The 24,197-nt window shown below is 40.4% G+C and overlaps 2 protein-coding genes across 6 annotated transcripts in view; one reads left to right on the forward strand and one right to left on the reverse strand.

The window, feature by feature from the left end:
- cnnm2b (cyclin and CBS domain divalent metal cation transport mediator 2b) overlaps positions 1-6,882 on the forward strand; it is a 63,989-nt gene extending 57,107 nt beyond the window's left edge. For both annotated transcript variants that reach the window (XM_034239153.1, XM_034239154.1), the window contains 2 exons: positions 3,762-3,940; positions 4,622-6,882. In XM_034239153.1, coding sequence (XP_034095044.1) covers positions 3,762-3,940; positions 4,622-4,918 — 476 coding nt within the window. In that variant the 3' untranslated portion in view covers positions 4,919-6,882. The remainder of the gene's footprint in view (positions 1-3,761; positions 3,941-4,621) is intronic.
- Positions 1-24,197, reverse strand: part of nt5c2b (5'-nucleotidase, cytosolic IIb) — a 47,261-nt gene that overhangs the window by 9,868 nt on the left and 13,196 nt on the right. For 2 of the 4 annotated variants that reach the window (XM_034239155.1, XM_034239156.1), the window contains 16 exons: positions 21,681-21,798; positions 21,247-21,342; positions 20,659-20,750; positions 20,412-20,469; positions 19,738-19,831; positions 18,935-18,988; positions 18,761-18,844; positions 18,612-18,653; positions 18,373-18,480; positions 17,019-17,085; positions 16,619-16,789; positions 16,257-16,337; positions 15,678-15,729; positions 15,367-15,427; positions 14,616-14,792; positions 10,526-13,633 (listed from right to left, as the gene is read on the reverse strand). In XM_034239155.1, the coding sequence (XP_034095046.1) occupies positions 13,391-13,633; positions 14,616-14,792; positions 15,367-15,427; positions 15,678-15,729; positions 16,257-16,337; positions 16,619-16,789; positions 17,019-17,085; positions 18,373-18,480; positions 18,612-18,653; positions 18,761-18,844; positions 18,935-18,988; positions 19,738-19,831; positions 20,412-20,469; positions 20,659-20,750; positions 21,247-21,342; positions 21,681-21,798 (1,598 nt within the window). In that variant the 3' untranslated portion in view covers positions 10,526-13,390. Of the gene's footprint in view, positions 1-10,525; positions 13,634-14,615; positions 14,793-15,366; positions 15,428-15,677; positions 15,730-16,256; positions 16,338-16,618; positions 16,790-17,018; positions 17,086-18,372; positions 18,481-18,611; positions 18,654-18,760; positions 18,845-18,934; positions 18,989-19,737; positions 19,832-20,411; positions 20,470-20,658; positions 20,751-21,246; positions 21,343-21,680; positions 21,799-24,197 lie in introns of those variants that run through there. The other 2 variants (XR_004571412.1, XM_034239157.1) reach the window with 2 other exon arrangements.

The raw sequence follows: 24,197 nt of genomic DNA on the forward strand, positions 1-24,197 counted from the left end.
AATATAAAACACAGAATTTGTGTGATTATACTAAATGATTTATAAATAAACACCACTGCATATTTACAACTGTTACACATGCTGATGTAATGCAAATGTTTCCAACTTGGGATCAATAAAGTATATCTTATCTTAAGCTGATCGATGGCTACTGCCATATTTGCAAAATGTGCCTCAGAACCTTGACAAGTGCATGTTTCAGGCTTATCAATTAACAACAGGAGGGGTCACAGACATAAGACCAGCTGTTAAATAAAGCTCTTCTGACCTTAGCTGGCATGTGGGCAATGCTGCCCATTATGGGCACAAGCCATTTTCACCCATTTATTAATTATATGTTTTACATTTGAGTGTTTCCTATCCCCTAAACCAGGGGTGGGGAACCTTTTTCCTCTCAAGGGCCATTTCAATTTTTTCAACATCCTCCGAGGGCCGTACAAATTATTGACCTCTGCTTAAAAAAACTAAAATCACAGCCCATTCATTTGGCCTTTCTTTCATGCTGTGCAAAGAAAAAGCAACCTCTTAATCCATATATTTTACCATGACACGCGCATGCATGCACGTGCACAGTTGTAGCATGACCACCAAAACAGAAAGATATGGACACAAGATGTGTGCAATTTAGTTTCCTATCCATGTGAACATGATTTAAGTGGGGGGGGGGGGGGACCTAACCTCCTATAGGGGGGTCCGGGGGGCATGCTCCCCCGGGAAGATTTGTTTTTAAATGTTGAAGTTAAAAGCATCAATCTGGTGCACTTTGAGAGCAACATTAGGAGCTCTATGGATACATCTCTCAACACCTATGAAACAGAACTGTAAGCAGATTTTCTTTTTCTTTATGGATATTTTACAAATCACTCTCCTTTCAAACTGTATTCTTGTTTATTAATAACAACTTTTTTTTACTGTCATATAGTATTTTATACCTGTTTACTTTATTCTCTTATTTTTTTTATAATAATGATCATATAAAGATGTGCCTTTACCTCACTGGTTGTAGAAAAAGCTTCTTATATTCGTTAGCATAGCTAGCTAACCAGATGCTAATAACAACACAGTTATTGACTGTATGATCAGGATGACAGATCGCCACTGGGCTTTCAACTAAAGACACAGACACGCAAAAACTGCGGCATGTGTACGGCTCCTAATGGCTACTGCAATTTTTGGAAGTGCCGGAGCGGTGTTCTGGTGCTCTCCGTCAGAACTATACCCCTGTCAGACGAGACATATACCACGTGATGACACGTTAGGCTCGTGTTGTGTTCAAGGACCCTGACCTTGGCCAGGAAAAACAGGCACTCGCTTGTTTAATTTGTTTGCGGTCTAGATTTCTTTCATTTTTTTCTTTTTTGCGTGTGTTTATAAATTACCTCGAGGGCCATACCAAATGGTCTCGCGGGCCGTATACGGCCCGGGGGCCGGAGGTTCCCCACCCCTGCCCTAAACCTCCAGGGATGTACACAGTTGAATACTGGCCACTTCTTATTATGGGAAATACGAAAACGTCTTTTAAAGCTACAACTCCCAGTAGAGACGTGCCATAGAGCATGTTGCGAAACACAATAGCCAGCATGTGTAGTTCTGGGGACGGGGACGGGGTGGACCCGTTCAAATCCAGTTTTGGACAGTCTGCCGTGGTTCCATCCCATTTCAAGTGCTGTTCGAGGCACACTCTCCAATCACAGAGCTTGAGGACTATCACGGGGTTTGTCAAGCGAAGCGGAGAGAATACTTACTTCCGGGTGTAATATTCTGTAAAGCAAATGAGCTGCTCCGACCCTCGGTCCTGACGGACTCCAACTTGTGTTTATTAATCAAATACGTTTGCGCTGTGGACCAACACTATACATTGACGGGAAGGGGGTAGCAATAAAGATTACACCATTAAACTGTTACACAACATAACAGAAATAATATCGATAGCAGCGTCCCTAGCAACCACCTTGGTAACAATGAAAACGTTGAATGGACACAATTTCCTGAAGTAATCTTCGTAATAACTAGCAAACTAAAGATCATGTACATCCACTGCACACATAATCTGAAATAACAACTCATATTTCTCGCATCAAATGACATCAAAACGCATTTTAATGGCCAAACTAACTTTAAAATAGGCATTTTACACCGAGAATAAAACGAAGTTCGGCCATGTTTTTTTTTTCTGCAGGGAGAAATGTGAAGATCACGTGACATAGACGCCAGCCATTGGAATGAATGGTGAAAAAAAACGTAGGGATCTTACAATTTCAGAGGCGTTTTTGTAGAAATACTACGTCCTACGTTGTGGACCAACGTAGTTATTACACGTTTTTTTGTGAGACTGGGTTGGACGTGCATGTCCCCTCGCTCTGAGTGTTCTCTTGAGGTGTCTTTCACTTATGTAAAACCAGTGACTATTGCCAAGCACTGATGTTATATCTTTATATTTTAGGCCAAGCTCAAAGTAAAAATCGATGAACCGCTCCATTGTTGTGGTTTCTGTGTTGCTGAAATGACCCAGAAGAACATTGAGCTAAATGAAAAGTATTGCAAGATCTCGCAAAACAAGATATTTTTTAACCAATTTTTTGTTTCTTCTCCATGTCCCCTAGGGGGCTCCGTAGAATAGTCCCCGCTTCAAACTCTGCATATAAAAATGGCCTCAAGCTATTTTTCTCTGGATATGGCAACCCAGGAGGGACAATTGAAATTACAGAATAGATGACAACACACATGTGAAGTAAAAGCATTCCCTAATAATGAGTTCAAGCAGAGATCAGACTGTGACATGAGCTCTCTGTTGTTGAATGACTATAGCTTTGGGTGATTTGTTTTTCCACGTCTTAAAGGTCCCATGTCATGCTTTTCCGGTTATTACCCGTCCCCTTGTGTGTTATGTAGCTTTTTATGCATGTAAACGGTCTGCAAACCCTCAAAGTACACCCTGTAGCGAGTAAAACTCTAACACAGAAAATACCTGTCTATGCTGCCTTGTTGGAGATTTTTCTTTTTAAATTTTTTTCTTCCTGGTCATAGTGACGTAACGGTCATAGTGACGTAACGGTCATAGTGACGCACTCACTCAGCCTTATCTTTTCTCAGCCGCGGCTCCGTGGAACTCAGCCTGAGCACACACACGCCACGGCTCCGCGGATCTCCGCGGTGTCTCGCTGTCTCGCAGACCCCACACAGCAACCAGGAAACAACACCAGTAATCCAGCTCACACTGTCTGCTCCTCGAGCCTCAAAAGGCGGAGCAGCGAGCCGTGCAACGTCCCGCCAACACGGCACCCAGACCCCACGCAGCATTCTCATCTGTTTGTCATTACTGGTGTCATTTTCTGGTTGCTATCAAACGCCATTCTAACACATAAACACTGATGTTCCGCTGTAACGGTGGTGATCTCATCAGAACAGAGTGGGCGAGCTGACCAATCAAAGCACAGTGGGCTCATAGGGAGGGGGGGGGGGGGGGCAGGAGCTCCAACAAGCCGTTTTAGGACAGAGAGTGAATACACATACTATACAGAGATGCTATATGAGAAACCAATGTGATTTTGGAACATTGAACAATGTAAATCTATTCTAGTAGACCTCAACAATGGAATTATGATCAGTAGAAATGGCCATGACATGGGACCTTTAACCATTTTTAGTTGTGAACGAAACATATATGCACTGACGACAGCCAAGGTTGAAAATATATTTTCTGAGATACTTTTACATTTCCTGGTTTAAATCAATTCTGTTCTCTCATCACCTCCTCACAGAAAATAAATCTCCTCCGCGGCCGTTTGGACTCAACCACTCAGACTCCCTGAACAGAAGCGACCGTATCGACGCCATCACCCCGACGCTCGGCAGCAGCAACAACCAGCTCAACTCCTTCCTGCAGATCTACGTACCTGACTACTCAGTCAGAGCGCGCACAGACCTGCAGTATATAAAGGTGAGAACACACACAGATGAACAAGACCAGCCCACTGAGACTCAAATGTGTAAATATAAATGCTGGAATAGAAGATTCTTACAGGCTTTTTACTAAACTATGACTTATTTTTAAAACTTTTTTCATTATATACTTTAGAATTACTTTTACATTCCACACTATGATATTTTTACATATACTAAACTATTACTTTTTTATGCTTGACTTAATTACGACTTTTTGACATACCTTTTTATGACATCATATATTATGACTTTTCCAAAAAGTTCATAATGTACAATACTATATCTTGTCTAAGACATACAATACTGACTGTTTTTGGAATAATATATGATGACTATGTTTTATGACAGCTTCACAATTTCTTTTGAATAATATATCAAAGCATATACCGTGACTTTCTTATGATATTTAATACTATGACATTTTAATAACTAGCTATACTTATAATATAGTATACTGTATACATTATTATATTTTGGCATAATATACTTTTTTATTTTACACAAAGGAACTTGAATACACAAATAAATACACATATGCAAAAATATATATAATATAAAAACGTTTTCATATATAAATTAAAAAAATTACGATTTTCTAAGTGTGAGGTCATCAGGCAGGTTGCTCTGGGAGTACCTACCATCACAACTGCTGTGACATTTGACCTTATTATCCTAGGTAACACGCCAGCAGTACCAGAACGCTGTAATGGCGTCCCGGATGGACAAAACGCCACAGTCGACAGACAGTGAGTTCACTAAGATAGAGCTAACGCTGACCGAGCTCCACGACGGAGTGGAGACCCCCACCGTCGTTGTCACCAGCACCGCCGGCACTACCAGCACCACCAGCACCACCCCTGCCGTGTCCGTAACCATCGCCAACGAGACGTCCCACCTGCTCAACCAGCAGCAGCAGAACTGTGTGGGTCTCAACAGGAGTAACCACACCGCCCACAACGAGGGACCCATCTAGCCCCCGCCGAGCCCGGTGGAGACCCAGACTCCACCCTGTCTCGTGGACACGCGCAGCGCTGTGGCGTAGGTGATGAGGGAAAGCGGGGAAGTGGAGGCGGGTGGAGTGAGGGTTCTGCTCCAACCAGTAGCCCCCTGTCAGTCAGTGAGACCCTTTCATGGAGGGGCAAGTGGGGAAGACGGGTGCTGCGCCCCCTGAACGCCCCCTACCTGAACGCTGTCAGAATCCCTGCTGTACTCACCCTCTCACAGGGGGTGCACTCAGACAGTACCTGCGACTGAGCTTCTTTTTGGGACAATCTGACACTTTCATAGCGCTGACTAAAAGATGACAGAGTGCATGCAAACCCAGTTCCTATGCCTGAAACACACAACAAAACGCAACACTCGCTGTATTTTCTTCTCAGGCCAAAGACTTTGGTCCCCCCTTCTTACACTGGACACAGACTGTTTTGCAAAACACACGTATTCAAACGGTCACAATCCCCAAACACACACAAATGCAACTCCCCCACCCGTGCATCTTTCAGGGAGGCTCAGTCGACTGTTGATCCCATCAGCAAGGACTCAAACCCAAACAAGCAGAGATTGGTCAAAGACTGCACCAAAAACCGCTTTGAAGGAAAACCGTTAAAAACCACGAACCAAGAATGTTATCCTGTATTTATTTATTTTATAATATTGTATGTATATATGTACGCGTGGAGACATGATATGACATAAACTGGCATAAGAGCATGCCGATAAGCATGTACACAAAGGTGTGCGCAGGGGCGCACGTGTCATATCAAAAAGGACATGCTACATATATGGAGACGAACATCCATTCATGTAAATGAGGAGGTGAGGGTCTTTTACAGATACAGTATGTATATTACAGATCTTGTTATTTTTACTATTATCCTAAATCAGGCTTATGGTACACTATCTTTTTCACCTTTAAAAAAATCACACTATTGCCTTTAAGAGAAATCATATAATTAATTATTTTTAACAAAGTGCAATGAAAAGCAATTTATTTAAGAGATGATTATGAATTTTTCAAAAATCACTGTATTATAAATTGACAGATATATTTGTATGTACTGTATGTATATTTGTTTTTTTGAAAAATGCTAAACTGCAGCCATCCACAAGCAAATTTGTCCTAGTCAGTCTCTCTTTCTCCTCGTCTCTTTCATGTTTCTGCATCCTTTGACCTCACGTCCATATGGGATTAATGATGCCAACACTATTCACCACAGTGTAATGAAATGGGGAGGGGGGGAAAACGGATAGGGTGTAAAAGTGCCAACACGGCACCTATTTGTGGGAAGGTTGTGTCTTTTTTTTGCCAATTTTACGCATAATCAAGCTTGATAATTGCACAGTATTAATGACCTCATCTAACATGTTGAGCATCATCAACGTCACAAAAAGTAACCTCGACATTAAACATGTCCATGAATGATACAAAGCTATGCTTTTCCACTGTTTATGTGTGAATGTGTTTTTTTGTGTGTCTACAAAACATAGCCCTTTGGTTTAGTTGATAAAGGCTGTTGACAGGAGTGAATGTGAAAGAGACTAGACTTTCCTTGTTTTGGCTCCCCACACATTGTGGATTTTAATCCATGTTTAATAATTCCTGATTTAATTCAGTTTGACGTTTTAAGTATATTCTTCACAAATGTTGGCTGCTATTAAAGAGATATATTTATTTCATTTTATCTTAGAAACACTGTACCCATATATGTTTGTTTCTTTCACAATTTAAAGAACACACAATCAAGGAATAGTTTGGCATTGTGGGAAATACACTAAGATGTCTTCTTTTTGAGAATTAGACAAGAAGATTGATACCACCATTTTTTCAAATATGAAGCTATAGTCGGTTAGCTTAGCCTAGCATAACAACTGGAAACAGCTAGCGAGCAAGCCTGGCTCTGCCCACAAGCTAATAAAAAACACTACTACTCTACCATATATGAAGCCTATTCATTTCTCCTTAGTCTTAAACAACTTTTTTCTTGGACTATCACATCCCTCCTGGAGTAGTAATTAATAATCTTTAGTCTACATGCTAAACTAAGCTAACACTCCTTGCTCCAATTTAGGATATGTGGTCTCAATCTTCTCACGGAATTCTTGGCAAAAAAGTAAATAAGTGTAAATGTCAAACTATTCCTTAAAGTATTTTTTATGTTATTAGTATTTTCTTTCTTTTGTACTTTCTTGCCCTAATTGTTTTACCCCATGAAGACAGGAATGAGTGATAAGATACTAGGCTATTTGTGCTTGAAATGTTTCTTAAAAGTACATTATGTCTTAATGTAGAGTAAATTCAGTTTACTTAATATCTGTAGAGGCGTAGATTTTTAACTCTCTAACAAAAATTACTTAAATTCCACTTTCAGGCCTGTTCATTAACATAACTGTTGGTTGGCAGTTTTCTGGCCAGCCTACAGGCAAACAGTGTCCTCAAAGCTGAATTATTTTTAAATATTCAGTTGCAGTTTGAATCCACTGGTGGTCGCTGTTTCCACATGTAATCCAATGTGTCTGTAACAGCCCCTGAACACAGCACACATGGACAAACAGCCCCTCCATCTGCTTGGCTACGAGGGTCGTCTCGGTTGCATAACCAGAAATAGAGTACGTCTGCATTGTTTGCAGCTGTGTTGTTTATTGTTTACTTGAAAGTGCTCCTATGCAGCGGGCCGCTCCTGCTCTGCTGGGACAATCATTCCGGAGATACAGCAATGAATGAGATCAGATTGTGACATTGTGCTTTACAGACTCAGTGCCTGACAGGATAACAAGAAGCATGGAGACAATTAAAAAAACGCACAACAGCAAACACTGGGAAGAAGCATCACCTGTGACTGAATATTCTGTTATACACACGTTTTATCTTCTTTTCCTCCCATCCTCTGCTGAACACAAGATTATTACCCGTCCATTATGTGAATGCTTTGCCGGCCTATGTTGAACTGGTCTTTTGTCCATCCCAATGCTGCTACTTCTGTACCCATGTGCTGTCCATAATGCTTCTTCTACCTGACGACAACATTCCCATTGCCTCCTGCAGCTGGTGGCTTAATAAAAAAGTGAATGATTAACAGACAGACAGTGGCTTAATCTCCTCGATTTAAAAAAACTCTGCTGCTTCTGAATGTTCTCTTATCAGGTTTGTTATTGGTACGCTTTAGAAATGTACAAACACTTTGTAGTATTGTACAAGATTAGCAATTCTAAGTGAAGTTCACGGGCAATAAAATGCACCCCTAATCAAACTTTAGCTGGATATTGCTTTGTGACAGACCCTGTGGTCGGTTTGCTGACTTGAATGCTTTTTGCTACTGCTGTGTATACTACTTTACAGCATCCTGTAATTGTGACTAAAGTGGCTAATTTTAACCAAATAGTCTCACTTCAAGACTTGGAAAGTCACATTTTTACTCATGTATAATAGTATTGGCTTAAAAATATACTAAAAGTACTCCCTATAAAGAGTTGGAGATCTTTGAATTACTTTTCATACTTATTTTGTTGGTATAATATTACCCCAATAGATACAAGTTGTATCTTAATCTGCATTACATCATAATTGATTTGTTATATCTATTTGATGTATTATTATTCTGAATCTGCAGTTATAAAATTAATGCAGTAAACATAACCTGTGCCTTTCAAATATAGCAGAAAATGAAAATACTCAAGTCTAAGTAGCTCAAAAGTTTACTTGAGTAAATGCATTTAGTTATTTTCCACCACTGTGGTTCTCACACATTTTGCCATGATGACACAGACTGACAAAGTGAAAACACCACCAGCGTTCAGACCCAGCTGGTAAATAGAGGAACGATTCTTAGTGCTGCAGGTCTCCCTTGAAAAAGAGATCAATGATCTCAATGGGATTTCACCTGGATAAATAAAGGTTTTGAATTGAATTAGGGTTTGAACAGCGTTTGGCTGCGCAACATGAATGTGTATTGAGTTACAGCGGTTTGTATTTACTGCCCTTGAACTTATTATTGCGTGTGTGAACCACCATGACATGCACGTCTGCCATCAGGCATTGCATAAGTCTTACACCAATGGAAACATCACCTTGTAGAACTTTCTACAGCCTCCACCCCTTTGTCTTCTTTACTGTTGCTACTCTTTCTAGATCCATGATGATCAACCTCAGGGTCAAAATGAGCTGTGTGCCCTCATTGACATCCTGTCTCTCACATTTTCCATTAATGATGTATTAGCTATGGATAATATGTGTTGGTCTACTAATAGATCTTGTTCATTTGTACCTTGTTAACTCAAAATGCTGTTTATATTCTGTTTTACTTAGTTAAAAGCAACAATACTACAGTGTAAAAATACAAGAGTCTGGCATGCAAAAGCTAGTTGTGTACATAAATACCAGCATAAAATAAACATGACCAACAATAAAAGTAATTACTATTTAGAATATCCAATTCATTATTAAATATCTCACTAAGTCCATAAAAATACAGCATAATTTATTGGATTTATATTTTATATTTAGAATTACAATACTGGCTTCCAAAATATGAGGAAGTAGAGGTAAAGGTAATCATAAAATGGAAAACTCGAGTTAAGAAACTCAAAATTCAGTATTTGAGTTTGAACCTCTGATCGTGAAGACATTTATCACAATAAGCAGTTGATTTGTATACCAATATATATTTATATTTTTCGCATGTAGATTACCATCCAATATACATTTTTATATTTATCACACAATATACTAAATTAATATTTTGGACAGCATTGCTATTTACAAAATGTTGTTAACTCTTTCAACATTTCTCAAATGAATATACTAAATACTGTATACACTAATACAGTTCAGCATATTTATAATAAGTTGTGGTATCGATGTACATTGCATATCCTAGTTCAAACACTAGATGTCAACTACATTTTGTGAAGTCTTCTGATTGGCACAAACCCATTTTACCATGCCTGTTTGATAGTTACATCTGAATATTTAGGTGTTATGGTCTAGAAACAATGATCAAGAACTGGTTGAAAACTATGCATTTACTTTTGTTCGCCCGTGGCTGCAATTTTTTTTAATGTATGGCCCACAATCAAAAAAGGCTTGGCCACCCATAAGAGGTTTTCTGTGTACTTGAATACAGTCCACTTTTTGATTGAATTATTATTAACAAAGCTATCAGCAATTAAAGAGGCCCTATTGTGCTTTTTGGGGGTTTCCCTTTAGTGTGTTAAGGTTTTTGTGCATGTAATTTGTCTCCCCCCCTAGCGCTCCAACACATTGTGTGGGGTTTTCTAAAGGGCAGGAGATTTTTTTAGCGGTTGACCAATCAAAACAGAGCCGGCCAGCTAACCAATCAGAGCAGACTGGGCTCTGGTTTCAGACAGAGGGTGAAAAGAGGTGCTGCAGTAGGCAGTATGAGAAGAATAAAGAGCTTTTTGAACATTAAAGCATGGAGAAGTGGCACAGTAGAAGCACAACATACAATTATGAACCTGAAAGTAAACATAATAGGGCCCCTTTGTGTAAAAACAACCTGACACAAGGTGAACCTGAGGTAAATAATTATATCACAGTAGTAAAAAGAAAAAACAACAAGAAAAGTATGAAAAACTATCTTTATTCTACATTTTTATGTAATTTACCTCAATGTACAGTCTGTAGGATAATTTCTGGAAACAAACAAACAAAACACTGTTCGGGAGAACATGAAGTGATATGCATAAAAACAAAAGATAGTTTAGAAAATGAAAGGTGAGTGTCTTGGCACCTGTTCATGTTGATGCATTAGGGCATATTTGCCAGGATTAAGTCAGGTAAAAAGGTAAGAAAAAGAAAATGGAAAGGTCTATTTACAGTTCTGTAAACCAGGGCCATTTAAAAACACTAGCTTATAAAAATAAAAATAACCCCATGGTATTGATAACAAGTAACATCTGTTAAAGTCCCCTCATGTACGTTTTTCTTCTTTTATCTTACAGGTTTGTAGTTTTTTCTCCCCGTGTAAACTACAATGACAAATTAAACGAATAGCTTTCCTATAACGGTCCACATAGAATTCCAACAGACGCTACCATAACCACCGCCTCAGCAGAGCAGATATGTGTTACTTTCACATGCATATGCAAAATATGCAAAGAAAAGACTACTTCCTATTAGCAGTGCAGCTGCCTGGTGTATCCAGTTATTCTACGTTAACGAATCAAAATGATTCATTTGTAAAGAAAAAAGGAGGAAATATAAAAGAATAAAAGAGAATGTCCTACAAGCTGTTCTTCCATTGAGTAGCAGTTCAACAAATGCACCTGTCTCCACAGCAGATCAAGCCAAACAAAGAAATGATGCAAAAAGTAGACGGCATGTTTCTTCCCTTTTGTTGCCGCTCCAACACTTACAGTATCAATACAGCATGTAGAGACTAAATATAAAAAGGTGAGGAACGTTAACATACAGGATACAATGGTTACAAGAAAATAAATGTGTTTAAAAAAAAATCAGGCAGTTCTCTTGATGTTCTGCAACACTGGCGCATTTGGACGTTTTTAAAGAACACAAATTAACAATAAAGGATGAAAAAAGATATTATCATTGGTGTTGGGGTCTTTACATGAACACTGACTGACTGACGGAAACAGTTTGTGTTGTTTCACACAACAGATATCGGAGTTTCTGCTCGTCTCTGTGCTCTTCCCAGTATTTGAAGTGGGCGGGGCTCTGTTTAAAACCGGTGATGTCACTTCTGTTAACCAATCAGAATTTAGGAACATATCAATCAAAATCTAATGACAGAAAGTTGGCTAATGCACATTCTTGAACATGCTAGTTTACATACACGGCTGTTCTGCATATATTAGGAGTTGAATGAAACTGTTGGTGGTGTCATTGCAGAAGAGGAGCATGCAACAAGTTATTATATTTAAAAACTCATTAAAAAAGACTGCTTCCATTGCACTTGTCCCACTTTGCTGGTGCTATCCACCTCACACAGGCACACACAAATGTCTTGTTATGTCTTCAAACTCCTGGCGTTTCCAATCCTTTTGGAGTAAAACAATGGATGGATGGAAAATAATGTACTGTCAATGAAGTCCTAACACAACGACCTGATGAGGCCTATAAGCGGAGCTTTTTCAGAGTTTAACTCTTCATAAAGAAACCGAACGATTTATATATCTTGATAACTATCGAGTTGCCGTTTTAGCCATGCAAATGTGAAGTCAAGCGCTTAAACTCAGAGATCATCTAGTTTTCAACTGCTAACAGAGCTAGAATTAGCATATAGTCACTTCACAGTGTTTAGAGGCTGCACAGGAGAATACTATACAAAACTGTTAGATACACAGCAGATTTTACACCCAACAAAGCCCCAAAACCAAAGAGAAAGACAGTCTATCTAAAGTTATCTGTATACTATACATCCTGAAAACACCTTATTTCCTTGCATACTAAGGCCACTTTCACACTACACAGTGGACAGATCACATCTCTAAATCAGCTTGACTGCAACATCTACCCTTTCAAAAGGCAATCTTCAAATTAACTGTGCAGAAGAAATACTGCATGTTAACAGCTGGTGGCATTAAACCGCTCGCTTGCTATTTCCAGCAACACTGCGGCAGGCATAATACACATGTACAGAACTCTGTACTTATTGTTGCTTGGTAACAAAATATCGTGTTTTCTCTCAACCAAAAATAAAAGCATCTGTTTAACGCCGGCTTGTGCTTCAGTTTAGTACGAGGCATTCTTAGCTTACCGTCACTCAGGATGCTGCGCTCTGAGTGAGACACAAACACACACACACACAAGGTTCAAAACAAAGTACTAGTGAAAGAGACACAAAGAAACTAAACAGGTGGCACACTGAACATTGTTCCCATGTTGCATCAAAAGAAAAAGAAAGTGTTTTAGTACAGTGTGCATCTTTTTTTTTACACTGAAGCTGAGCAGTGTTTTTTTTCTCTGTTATCGAACAATATGTTAGGAATCTACGCAATCTGCTTCATTCACCAGCAGGCCTTTCAAGTCAGATTATAAAAACAGTATGGGATGTTCTTTAAGTCTGACGGGGAAAATAAAACAGAAAATATAATTAAGTTAATTAAAAAAAAATGATAAAGTGTTTCTTTTTTCTATAGGAAGGAAGCTAGGGAAAGTTAGCTTTTAGAGGACCGAGCATGCATACAGTCTTCTGACAGTCATATGATCTGTTTGCTACTGGTCCGTTTTTTCTTTCCTCAGGAATCTGCAGTGTGTGTGTGTGTGTGTGTGTGTGTATACAGTATTGATATACACACACACACACACACACACACACACACACACACACACACACACTCACACACACACTCACACACAAACACACACACACACACACTGCAGATGCCTCACTTTGAGAGACAACTACCCAACTCTACTGGGAACATGAAAAGGAAGGAGCAGGAAGTGCCTTTCATCTCCATGTCCAGCCTATTCCTCCTCCTCCTCCTCTTCCTCTTCCTCATCATCATCTTCATCATGGCAGTGAGTGATCTCCTGAGGAGTCTGGGGGAACAGGTTGGGGGGTTTGATCTCGCTGAAGGAGCGGGTCAGCTGGCTGCGTTTGCACTCCAGGTCCTTGCAGTCGCTGCAGTGGGTGCGGTTGCGCGTTGCCAGCGGCGACTCCATGTCGATGTCCACGTGGGCGTGTTCCACCGTCGACTCGTGGGGCATCTGGGGAGGAGGAAGTAGAAATGTGAGGGGAATAAAAAGATCGTTTAACAGAACAGTTTATTGATCTTGCTGATTCATTACAAGCATAATCCCCGATTTAAAAAAACAAGAAGAAAAGAAGTCCGGCAGTGGCTCAGTCCGTAGGGGCTTGGACTGTGAGCCGTAGGGCTGCTGGTTCAAGTCCCCGAATTGATCTAAATATGGAGTGTGGACTGCTACTTGGAGAGGTCCCAGTTCACCTCCTGGGCCCTGCCGTGGTGCCCTTGAGCAAGGCACCGGCCCTCCAGAGCGATATAGCATTAACAACGTACATTTGAGTTACCTCTGTAGGGGGATTTTTTAATAACCAAGATTTATTTTGATGCTTTTCTACTTTCTTTCTACTCATTTACATGCATATAAAATGCTCCAATCATTGAAAAATTGACATGTGTAACACTGCCAAAAACTCACACATTTATTTTGAGTTGAAATATGATGTTTGATGTTAAAGTATTCACACTCCTCTACTGCCTGAGTCACTCAGGGCTGATGGCCAGATTCACACACAGGGTAAGTTCAAAGACCTGTTAAATGAGACCTAGTGCCCTACTTATGAGCCTTGTGGGTATCTGTGTAACAGGATATGATAACCTACTTTTAGTTTGAGATAGCGCTGAAGCTGTAGGGCGGAACTAGCATCAAGTTTTATACTCGTCTCATCCTGTGTCTGCTGTATCCTAGAGGCAACATTTAGTAAATGTCTTTTTGACCGTTTGTTTATTTGTTTACCATTACCCACAACTTTTGCAGTTGATCCCGCCCTTGTTTCAGTTATTGTGATTTGAACATACTTGTGTATCATTTGCCTAAAATGCATTTTAATCTTGAGACTTGTTTGGTAACTGGGGAAAGAAAGACCTTTTCTGACACTTGTGTTTTCCTTCTCCCTCATTAGAGGTCCTTCATAACAGTACTCTTTCATTTCCACACAGACACTCACCAGCACGTGAGCGGCTCTGAAGAGGTAGCTGAAGGGGTAGTACAGCAGGTTGATGAAGGAGGCGGCGTACAGGTCGGCGTAACGCATCACCTGGGAGGCGAACAGTGTCTGTCTGGAGCCGCTGCGGAACAGACTGCCCATCATGCCGTAACACATGTCCATGTCGTGGGTCACTTTCTAAAAGAGAGAAAGCAGAAGAGAAGACGCGGGTGAGTCGTCAAAAACAACTTTGACCCTCAAATGATTCATTAGGGCTGCACAGCTCACTTAGTAGAGCTGGGGTCCCATTTGCAGAGGTTTGAATACGGCCTGGGGTCTCTATAGGCGAGACCCTTGATCCCCCCCATTCATATATATCTCTATGATAAAGGCTCAACTGGCTCAGAAATACTTTTTATAAAAAGGTACAATAAAAACACATTTAAAATCAGAATCAGTTTTTTACCCCAGTTGAAATTGGTTAAAATATTTATAATAACATAAAAAGTAAGAATGTGCCATAAAAGGATAACATAAAAGATAATATAAGAAATGTAAATAAGTCAAAAAAATGTAGTATCTTTATCAGAAATATAGGTGTGGTTGTTCATTGATAAGACCGTAGTGACTCAATGTTAATGATTCACCAATAGTAGGCTCATAAATGGTATCGTACACATTGTAAATGCGGGCATTGATAACTAAGCCGTTTCCGGGCGGCATGTGGAAAGGTCTCCTGTTGTCATAGAAACAGGGGTGATTAAGGCTGTACCTTGACTCTTCTCTGAATAGTGCTGATGTCCGGCCTCTCATTACTGCTGCTGTCCAGATGTCTGAGGAAGGACGAGAACAAGACAGTGAGATGATGAGAGGGGGGGGGGGGTATAAATATGTCTGCTGAAAGGTAATCTGTCACAGAGTTGATGCAACGACAAGTCGTGCCAAGTTAAAAATAACGTCAGTGAACCCCGCTTATCAGGATAGAGTCGACCCTTTTGACTTTACTCTGTCGAACCTGTTGTTTTCCCTCAAACAGAAAACTGATGTAAGTCACGTGAAGAGGTCAAAGGTTGGAGATCTTACTTGTAGAGTTCTGCCAAGAAAATGTCCAGGCCCTGCAGTTCCTCGAATAACGCTGAAAAACACAGGAAGAGCGTGAAAACAGGGTTCTAGTATCAGTGTATCAATGAAGCGTTCAGGAGGCAGTGTTTTGACGTTGTACCTTCTGGTCTCATGATCTTTATCACATTTAGCGTATTTACTTAGAGTGTTTTTCTGAGTTAACAGGTCTGACATTGCGGCTGCTGTTCTAGGTCACATCCCTGCTGAGACGGTTTCTATGCCACTAGGACTGCAGTACTGGGAAACCAGTCTAAATTCAGATACATACACATATACATAGTAGAGGTGCACCGGCTCACTTTTCTTGTCTGATAAAATGTCTTTCAAGTGGGACATTCTGACTTGTTTTCTTCTTTCTACACAATATTATTTACAACATAAATATTTTTGTAATTTTTGAAAAAAATCTGTGTGCTCATAATAATACATAAGACACAAGAAATACACAAAGAGACATATGTTATACATTTAAAAAATATGTAAAATAAATTGTATAATTCATTTAAAAGAATGAAAAGGTGTTTATTAAATTATATTAACTCCCACTCCTGCAGCAAGCGTTGTCCTTCACCCACACCCACTGACTGCACACACAGCAAGATGAGGGGGAGAGACCCCCCGCTGTTGGCAGAAGAGCCAGTCACTACGGTTACTTTATATGATTTACAATATGATATATTTGCTAAAATGTGGCTTGTGGCTTTTTTACAGGCCATAGTGTCTCTATGTGCATGATGTAAACGATTGTGCATGCATGTCAATTTGACACTGAAAATGGTCCAAATCCGCTCAGCAGCTGATATTTCGGGGCATCTCTAGTATATGCGGTCAAGCTAGTATTTCTAAATGTCACTACACACGTGTGTTAGGGCCCGTGTTTACGTGTTTGCCTTCAGACTCACAGCTCTTGTCGGTCCACACGTGCAGCTCCTGGGCGAGCTCGGGGATCACCAAGAACGTCCTCCAGCCTTGGCGCTTCTTGGACTTGAGGATGTCTCCAAAGATGTGGTCCCCGATGTACACGATGTCCTTCCCCTTGGCCCCCAGCAGGTCGCACACAATATCAGAGGAACCTGGAGTAGAAGGAGTTTAAAATACCTGCTTTTAAATGAGTGTTTTAAAATCCCATTTTATAATGTGTTTCTTCTGCACTATTTCTTAATTCTCTTAATGTCTTTCATTTTTGTAAAGCACTTTGAATTACCTTGTGTTGAAAGGTGCTATATAAATAAACTTGCCTTGCCTATCTAACAAAACTAACACAAGGTCAAAAAATGGAAGACTGGTAGACAATAATCAGACCTCCAGAGTAGACGATGCCGCGCTGCAGAGGTCCAGTGTAGGTTCCAATCTTTAAACGCCCTGTTATCTGAAATAAAGAACACAACATCCGATTGGTTAGAAAGGCCTTCGCACAATCACAGAGGTGAAACACTCAAATGGACCTGAATAAAGCCACATGCTAAAACTACATTTTACACAGATTTGAAGATGCATCAAGTCTATACACGTTTTCTTTTTTCGTGCATAACTAGAAACTCTGTAGTCGTTCCCCATGTCATTCATGCTAATTGTTCTCAAAGAGAATATCTGTCCTTATTTGTAGAATCCAACCTATCTGAAAACGACTACAATTTATCAGATTGTTTAGAAAGTAATGGGAAAACAAAGACAACTCATAATAGGCGCTTTCACACCAAGTACTTTTCCCAGGAATCGTTCCCGGAACTCTTTAGTTCCGGAACTATCTAGTAGATCGCGTTCACACCGGAATAAGTCCCTGAGGGAGCATTACGCAAATGAAGCCGCTGACGTCACTTCTTCTGCTTTGGGTTTACTGGCAGGCCACAAACAACTTCAGGGCGTATTCTGCCACCCGAAGTCCCGGGTAAATCACCAGAAGCGCCGACACCTGCTCATCACTCCACCGCTCCCACGTTTTATTTTGTGTTGCCATAAGTTAGACTCTCTCCGTTGGTGCGCTGGGCTAATGCTAATGCTAATGCAAGCAAATAAAATGGCAGCTTCACAAAACTTTTCGGAGTTTCACGGTGCGTGGTTTGCAATTCGCCCAGCCAATCAGAAATTGGAACCTTTTCCTCCCCAGGAAAGTACCACCTCTCTAGCAGGGACTGAAAAGGGGTGAAAAGGTTCCCAAAAAAAAGTTCTAGTTCCAGATCTTTTTGGTGTGAATGCAAAATCCCAGGAACTATCGGAACTATTCCTGGGAAAAGTACTGGTGTGAAAGCGCCTAATGACTCATGCTTGTGTTTGAGACAATTATTGTTTTTGTGACATCAATTCCGCTTTCCCCACTCTGATCTGAATCATGAGTGAAGCTGAATAAGAGCACGAGCATCTAGATGTTGTCTACTTTTGTCTGGGTGCTGTATTTTGTAACTATATGTCAAGACAACAAATTTGAAATCCATTCTTTAAAACCGTTTTTTCAAGAAGCAGTGTCAGATGTGTGCAGAGGATGGCTGCAAACTGACCAAAGAAACTAACTGACACTGACTAAATGGGAGACAATGGGACACATATTATAATTTCAGTCTGAGAAAGGTCATGTATTTCTAGAAAAGAGGCTTCAACATGTCCATAACTCTCTGCGTTCCACATCGATAAACACTGTCTCAGCTCTGTGTCTGCTCACCGTGTCCACCTGTCTGAGCACCGTCCCCTCTCCGAAGAACAGCGGCTTCCTGGCGTCCACCAGGATCAGATCGAAGTAGGACTGCCAGGGCCGGTGGGAGGTTCCAGGCTGTAAAACCAACACACACAGGATGTAAAGCCACGCGTAGGTAAGAGCAAGAAATGTGTCTTCCACCTTCACCTGCATGTTCGACACATTAAAAAGTGTGAAGAGCAGGGGGGGGGGGGGCAATGTTTTACCTTGGGGCCGTGGGGGAAGTCAAACAGGTAGGTCATGATTTTCTGAAAGAACACAACACACACCGCAGTGTTTAGAGTAGATCAAACAGACTGACAGGGAGATTTGGAGCGCACAGTTCATCATAATCCTTGAAAACACCGTTACTCACCTCTGTGTATTTGTAGTCGCTGTTGGTAGCCAAGAAAACCTTGGCTACTTCATTCATTCTGCTGAGGAGAAGAGACAGCTTCCCCTGGAGGGAAAATAAAAAGACTTGAGCATCTTTACAAACCAGCAGATTATAACAAGAATGTGTTCCTATATAAATACAAGTACTACTTACATCTCTCACAACATATTTCTCCAAGTTCTCCACTGTCTTCTGCTTCAGAGTACCCTGCAACGAGAGACACGAGAGTCAGAATAATGAATGCCATGGTAACAGTTGAGTAACAGTTGTCAGTGGCAACCCACAGAGCACATAAGGACTCGTGGCATTTAGCAGTAAGTACTAAAAAAAGGGAGCGAGCAAAGCAAGGTTTTTATTTTTTTAGATAGTGAAAAGATGCAACTGGTCACACAATGTGAGAGCAGTTGCAACAGAAATGATTTGAAATAGAAAGTGATTATGCTATAGAATCTATTGGCCCTTTTTCCCACAACTAGAGAGTTAATGGCCTATGGATTTTGAGGAAAATGTTGCAACTTCCACTAGGTAAAATGATTGTTTTTGTCTGGTGGCATTAGAGAACTTAGATAACACACTACTTAAACTTGTAATGGGAATTGTTCACCATTTTGTAACATTTAAAGACAATACAATGAATTCATGAATCTGAACAAATCAAAATTGAAAGTTATTTTTTGTCAAAGAAATGTCTGAATATCTTTTGAATCCCACGTTCTGTGAGGTGAAATTACTGTTTTTGTGAACGAGTCTGGTGGCTTTGAACAGGGGGTAGATAACAAACTACTTCAACTGGAGATGAGCATTTTCAAAATGTAACTCATTTTACGTGATTTTTAAGGGCCTCTTTATAATGACTTTTTTGTTGTCATTTGTGACTGGTGGCTGTAAAGAGAGTGCAGATAACTCCGTATTTACTAACTGACAGACTGAGAAAAGGACTTTCAAAGGGGTCTCACCTTGAAGTGGACCCAGTCGACGGCGTCGCGGATGTCCTGGAACATGCTCTGGTAGGACATGAAGAGGTCGCCATTTTTGAAGCCACTTTCACAGCTGGGGGAGAGGAGCACAGACACACACGAGCACAGCCGTTGGACAGGCCACATTTTTACAGAAGGTTTTCAAAAACATGACATTTTGTTTTTTTGTTTGCTTTTAAATGGGATAGCCTTCCCTTGTTGGAGGGGTCCCCAGCCAAACAGGAAAGCATTCTCCCCCTAAAAGACCAACAACCAGGTTTCAGAGGACAAAGGACATGCAACCATTCCAGATTACACTCTCAACAGATTGACAGGAAATTAGGTCTGCTCCGAGTAACATTTTAAAAGATTATCTCGTAGCTATATCAGGATTGCATTCTCTTTAAATAGTTAGTGAGAACATTGTTCATTCCTATCTCACTCTGATAATAATCCATGCTTTTCTACCATTAGTAGAAGAGATTAATATAAATCATTGTTACAGAGAAACAAAGATGGCTGTACTCCCATTTGATTTCCATTTAAAACAATTAGCTTAGATTAGCGGTTGAGACACCTGCCCCCTCCCATGCTGACCCAGGTTTGGTGAGCAACTGTCTTTGTGTCACCCGACACTTGTTGCATGACAGATAGTGTTACAAACAGTTCCTTACCTTGTGTATCTATCACAATTGGAGAAAAAATCCCCAAGACAAGCAAAGAGGTAGGTCTCTGTGAAAGAAAAAGAAAGGAGGGAAGGGGGGTCTTTAGTGAGGAAGCAGCTCGATCATCTGACAGGGGAAATGTTCGGTTTGAATCTCCCATAACATCATGTTCAGCTTTTAAATCAGATTAAAAGTCTTGCAGGCTTATGTTCTCTGCAACAGTCCCGTGATGTTTCTCTGAGCTCAGAGGCCTTACCTGGCAGGTTGAAGAGTGTGTTAAGGATATAAAAGCGCTCTGTGTCATCCCTCTGGATGAACTTGTTTGGGTACCGTTCGCGGATCTCGGGGCTGAGAAAGGAGAAAAAGACAAGAGTAAATCTTTGTTGGCCCTTTTTTTTTTTTTTTAAGCTGATATATTTAGAGCTGACAATGTCGGAAAAAAAGCTAAATCAAGGTTGGTAAAGCATTTTAAGAGTTAAACTCAAACACTTTTTAAGCACTTTCAAGGTCATTTAACCAACATTTTTCAACCCTAATGTAACTGCTTATTCTAACAGCTGTTCATTTCAACATTCATTTCATTTCTTGATCACGATTATTTAATTTTGAGCTAACTAAATTCCCAAAATACAACCAACTAACAGCTTATAATTCAATAACATATTTGTAACATGTGATTATAATCAAGCATTTCTAAAGGAGTTTAATTGAAATCAAAGTATTAATACCAAGCTAGAAAACAAACTTTCAACACTTTGAACAAACCCTGCAAAGTTATCAAACTGGATTATGATTTATGATCCTTTTCAGATGATAGGGGGGGGGGGATGTGGGACACACTTACCCTCGGAGGAAGTTGAATCCATGGCAACAGACCAGGATGTTACCGTAGGCATCAACCTTCAACAGGTTTCCATACATGGTATCATACACAAGACCCCTGAGAGTCGGAGGGAACAGATGCTTCATTAGTCTACAGTGCAGCATTTATACCGTGTATCACAATGTTGAACATTATTGACATATAAAACTCTCAGTGTAATACAGAGCTACAAAAAAACTGCATAGGTGTATTGTAAACTATGTAGTTGTATAGTACAATAAGTAAACAAAAGAGACCGAAAAATAGATTGGTATATCGAGACATTTCCAGTGTGTATTTCCATAATGAAACACATCTAGACCTTACACACACAGACAATGACAAAACTCATTTACATATGGGTGTCTCGTTTACCGACATAATACCTAGGTTTATAAGTATTAATGAAATCTGACCTGGTGGGGAAGGTCGGGTCGTAGACGAAGCTGAGCAGCTCCTGGGGGTAACCGATTGAGACCAGCCGCTCCACCGTCAGCTCGAAACCCAGGGACTCATACTCTGGTGACTTGTACACTGGAAATTAAACAGACACACACATTCAACACAATAAAAGGTAACAATGCATGTGATGCTACAGTACAATTTGGGGTCTAATCTGCTATATAAAAGGTTTTTGGTGTTGACATTTAAAAAAAAAAAAGATTCAATGCTACATATACAGTAAGCGATTACTCTGATCACTGCTTTATTGTTAGACTTTGTTGGTCACTTTGAACTGAATAACGAGTCAATTCATCAATTAGTCGCTCGTCAGACAAGGAATATATAATAAATATCATATTTGACAATTATGAAGAAAATAATTCAAAAAGTCCCGTGATTTCAGTTTTACAAAAATGAAGTTTTTCCTTCAGCTTTTTCTCTGATTTAAGTTAATATTATTATTTTTTAGGTTTTTTGATTGTTGATCTGACAAAACAAACTATTTGAACTTGTGATGGCCATTTTTAACTATTTTTTGACATATTAAGAACAAGAAAGAATCTGATCAATTGATCAATATAAAAGATAAACAACATTTCAATCAGTAATTAAAGTCATTTTGAAAGTAAAACTTTAAATTGTTGTATATGTTGGTCAGAAAATCACAAAGCAGTTAAAAGTGTGTAAGGAACCTTGGTTTAATAACTACAGATTTCTTCAAAAGGTGACAGTAAAGTTGTCCTGCTCTTTGAGAGACAACAGTCACTAATGTATAGCTGTTGAAGTGGTAAAGGTCAAGCCTGTGGAACATGTCACATACATGTCAAATGTACACTATATTATGTATACAGTTAAAGGAACATGACCTGCCATTACACAACTAACAAGGTTTCATTAGAGGCGACACACACTCAGTGGAGATCACAGTGTCACTCAACATGCACACAAGACTTCTCTCATCCCCTTGAGAGTCCGTTGTGCTGTCTCAGTATTTTGACATGTTCTCACTCTCCAGTGAACCCCCCCCCACACCCCTTCACACACACACTTGCCCTTTTCTTTCCTCGCTATCAACAAGGCCCTCTGTGTTTTGCACACAAATCCACAGAAAGAAACAGGATCAGGCGTGAAAATGAAAAGTCACTGATGAGCCCTCCCAACCATGTCACCACTACATATTTACCAAAACCGAGGAGGGGGGGGGGGTCTGAAAATAAACAAAACTCAGATTGATGCTTTGCTCAGAATAACCCCACAGAGGATTTAAATGCTATGTGACACTGGGAAGAGAATATGTCAGATGTTATAAATACGATGGGAGAATGTGCTTGTGTTGTTGCCTGCTTTCCACAGTCCCAGTGGGGCTTGCGGAAGGAAGGGGGGGGGAGAAATGTTGGCTGATGATGCTTGGATAGAGGACAGTTAGAAAGGGTTGGGGGGGGGGGGCAGCATTGGAGGACAAACATCTGTGTCCTACTCCGTGCTGAGTTACACACAGAAGCTTAATGTATGCACGGGGTTACAGGAAAATCTTGTGTAGAGCAAAGCTTTTGTTGATGCAGCTCTGAAAGCATCAGCCTGTTTCTGCATTACAATCACGTAACCTCTCCCCCTTTCTCCCTCCACAACCCTCCCCGCTGTGGTCTCCCAGCAGAACTGAGGCTTTGGGCCGGGTGCCCGGAGCAGCAGCGTACAGCCACTAAACTGCCCGTACTCCTCCTGCTTCTCGTCCATCGCTTGTCACAATCTTCTTTAAGCTCTACAAAGAAACCTATTTTAAGAGCCATTCCCCTCCGTCACCTTTGCTATCATCACTCTCTCTTTCTCTCTGGGGCTCTTTCCACGTGTTGACCTTGGGACACTGGGGCGGTACTCCCACTCGCATAGCAATCAAATCTCATCTCTAGGTAATGTCAAAGTGAGTCACGCTTGTCATTTAGGAGCAGGAAGTTGTTTTATTACATAATAACCAGATAAGGGTTGTTACACACCATCAATTTCACAACTGAATTGAACCAAATGGAAAACCTGGTTTCAAATCAGAGGATCTAAAAGGCTCATTTTCAAGTTCATATTTGTATGTAGTGTCTCTACTGGGACATGTCTCCTCGCTTAAATGTTCAAAAAGCTCTCTATTCTTCTCATCCTGCCTGTGCTGCAGCACCTCTTTTCACCTCTGTCTGAAACCAGAGCCCAGTCTGCTCTGATTGGTTAGCTGGCAGGCTCTGTTGTGATTGGTCAACTGTTTACAGATGTCCTGCCCCTTATCCATACACTGTGTTAGAGCGATAGCCAACCGAAACGCAAGTGTTACATAGTGATGTCATTATGTCACAGAAGTAAACAAAGGAGTCCAATGGAGGCGTTTCATGCATAGAAACCTAAAAAACACACTAAAGGAAAGGTGAAACCAAAACATCAAATGTTTAAATCTGATTTGTCCAAAGAAATACACAACACCTTTTTTCCCTCTGAGCCCCTCTCACAGA

This window comes from Gymnodraco acuticeps, unplaced genomic scaffold, assembly GCF_902827175.1.
Source record: "Gymnodraco acuticeps unplaced genomic scaffold, fGymAcu1.1, whole genome shotgun sequence".
In the NCBI taxonomy this organism is placed as follows: Eukaryota; Metazoa; Chordata; class Actinopteri; order Perciformes; family Bathydraconidae; genus Gymnodraco; species Gymnodraco acuticeps.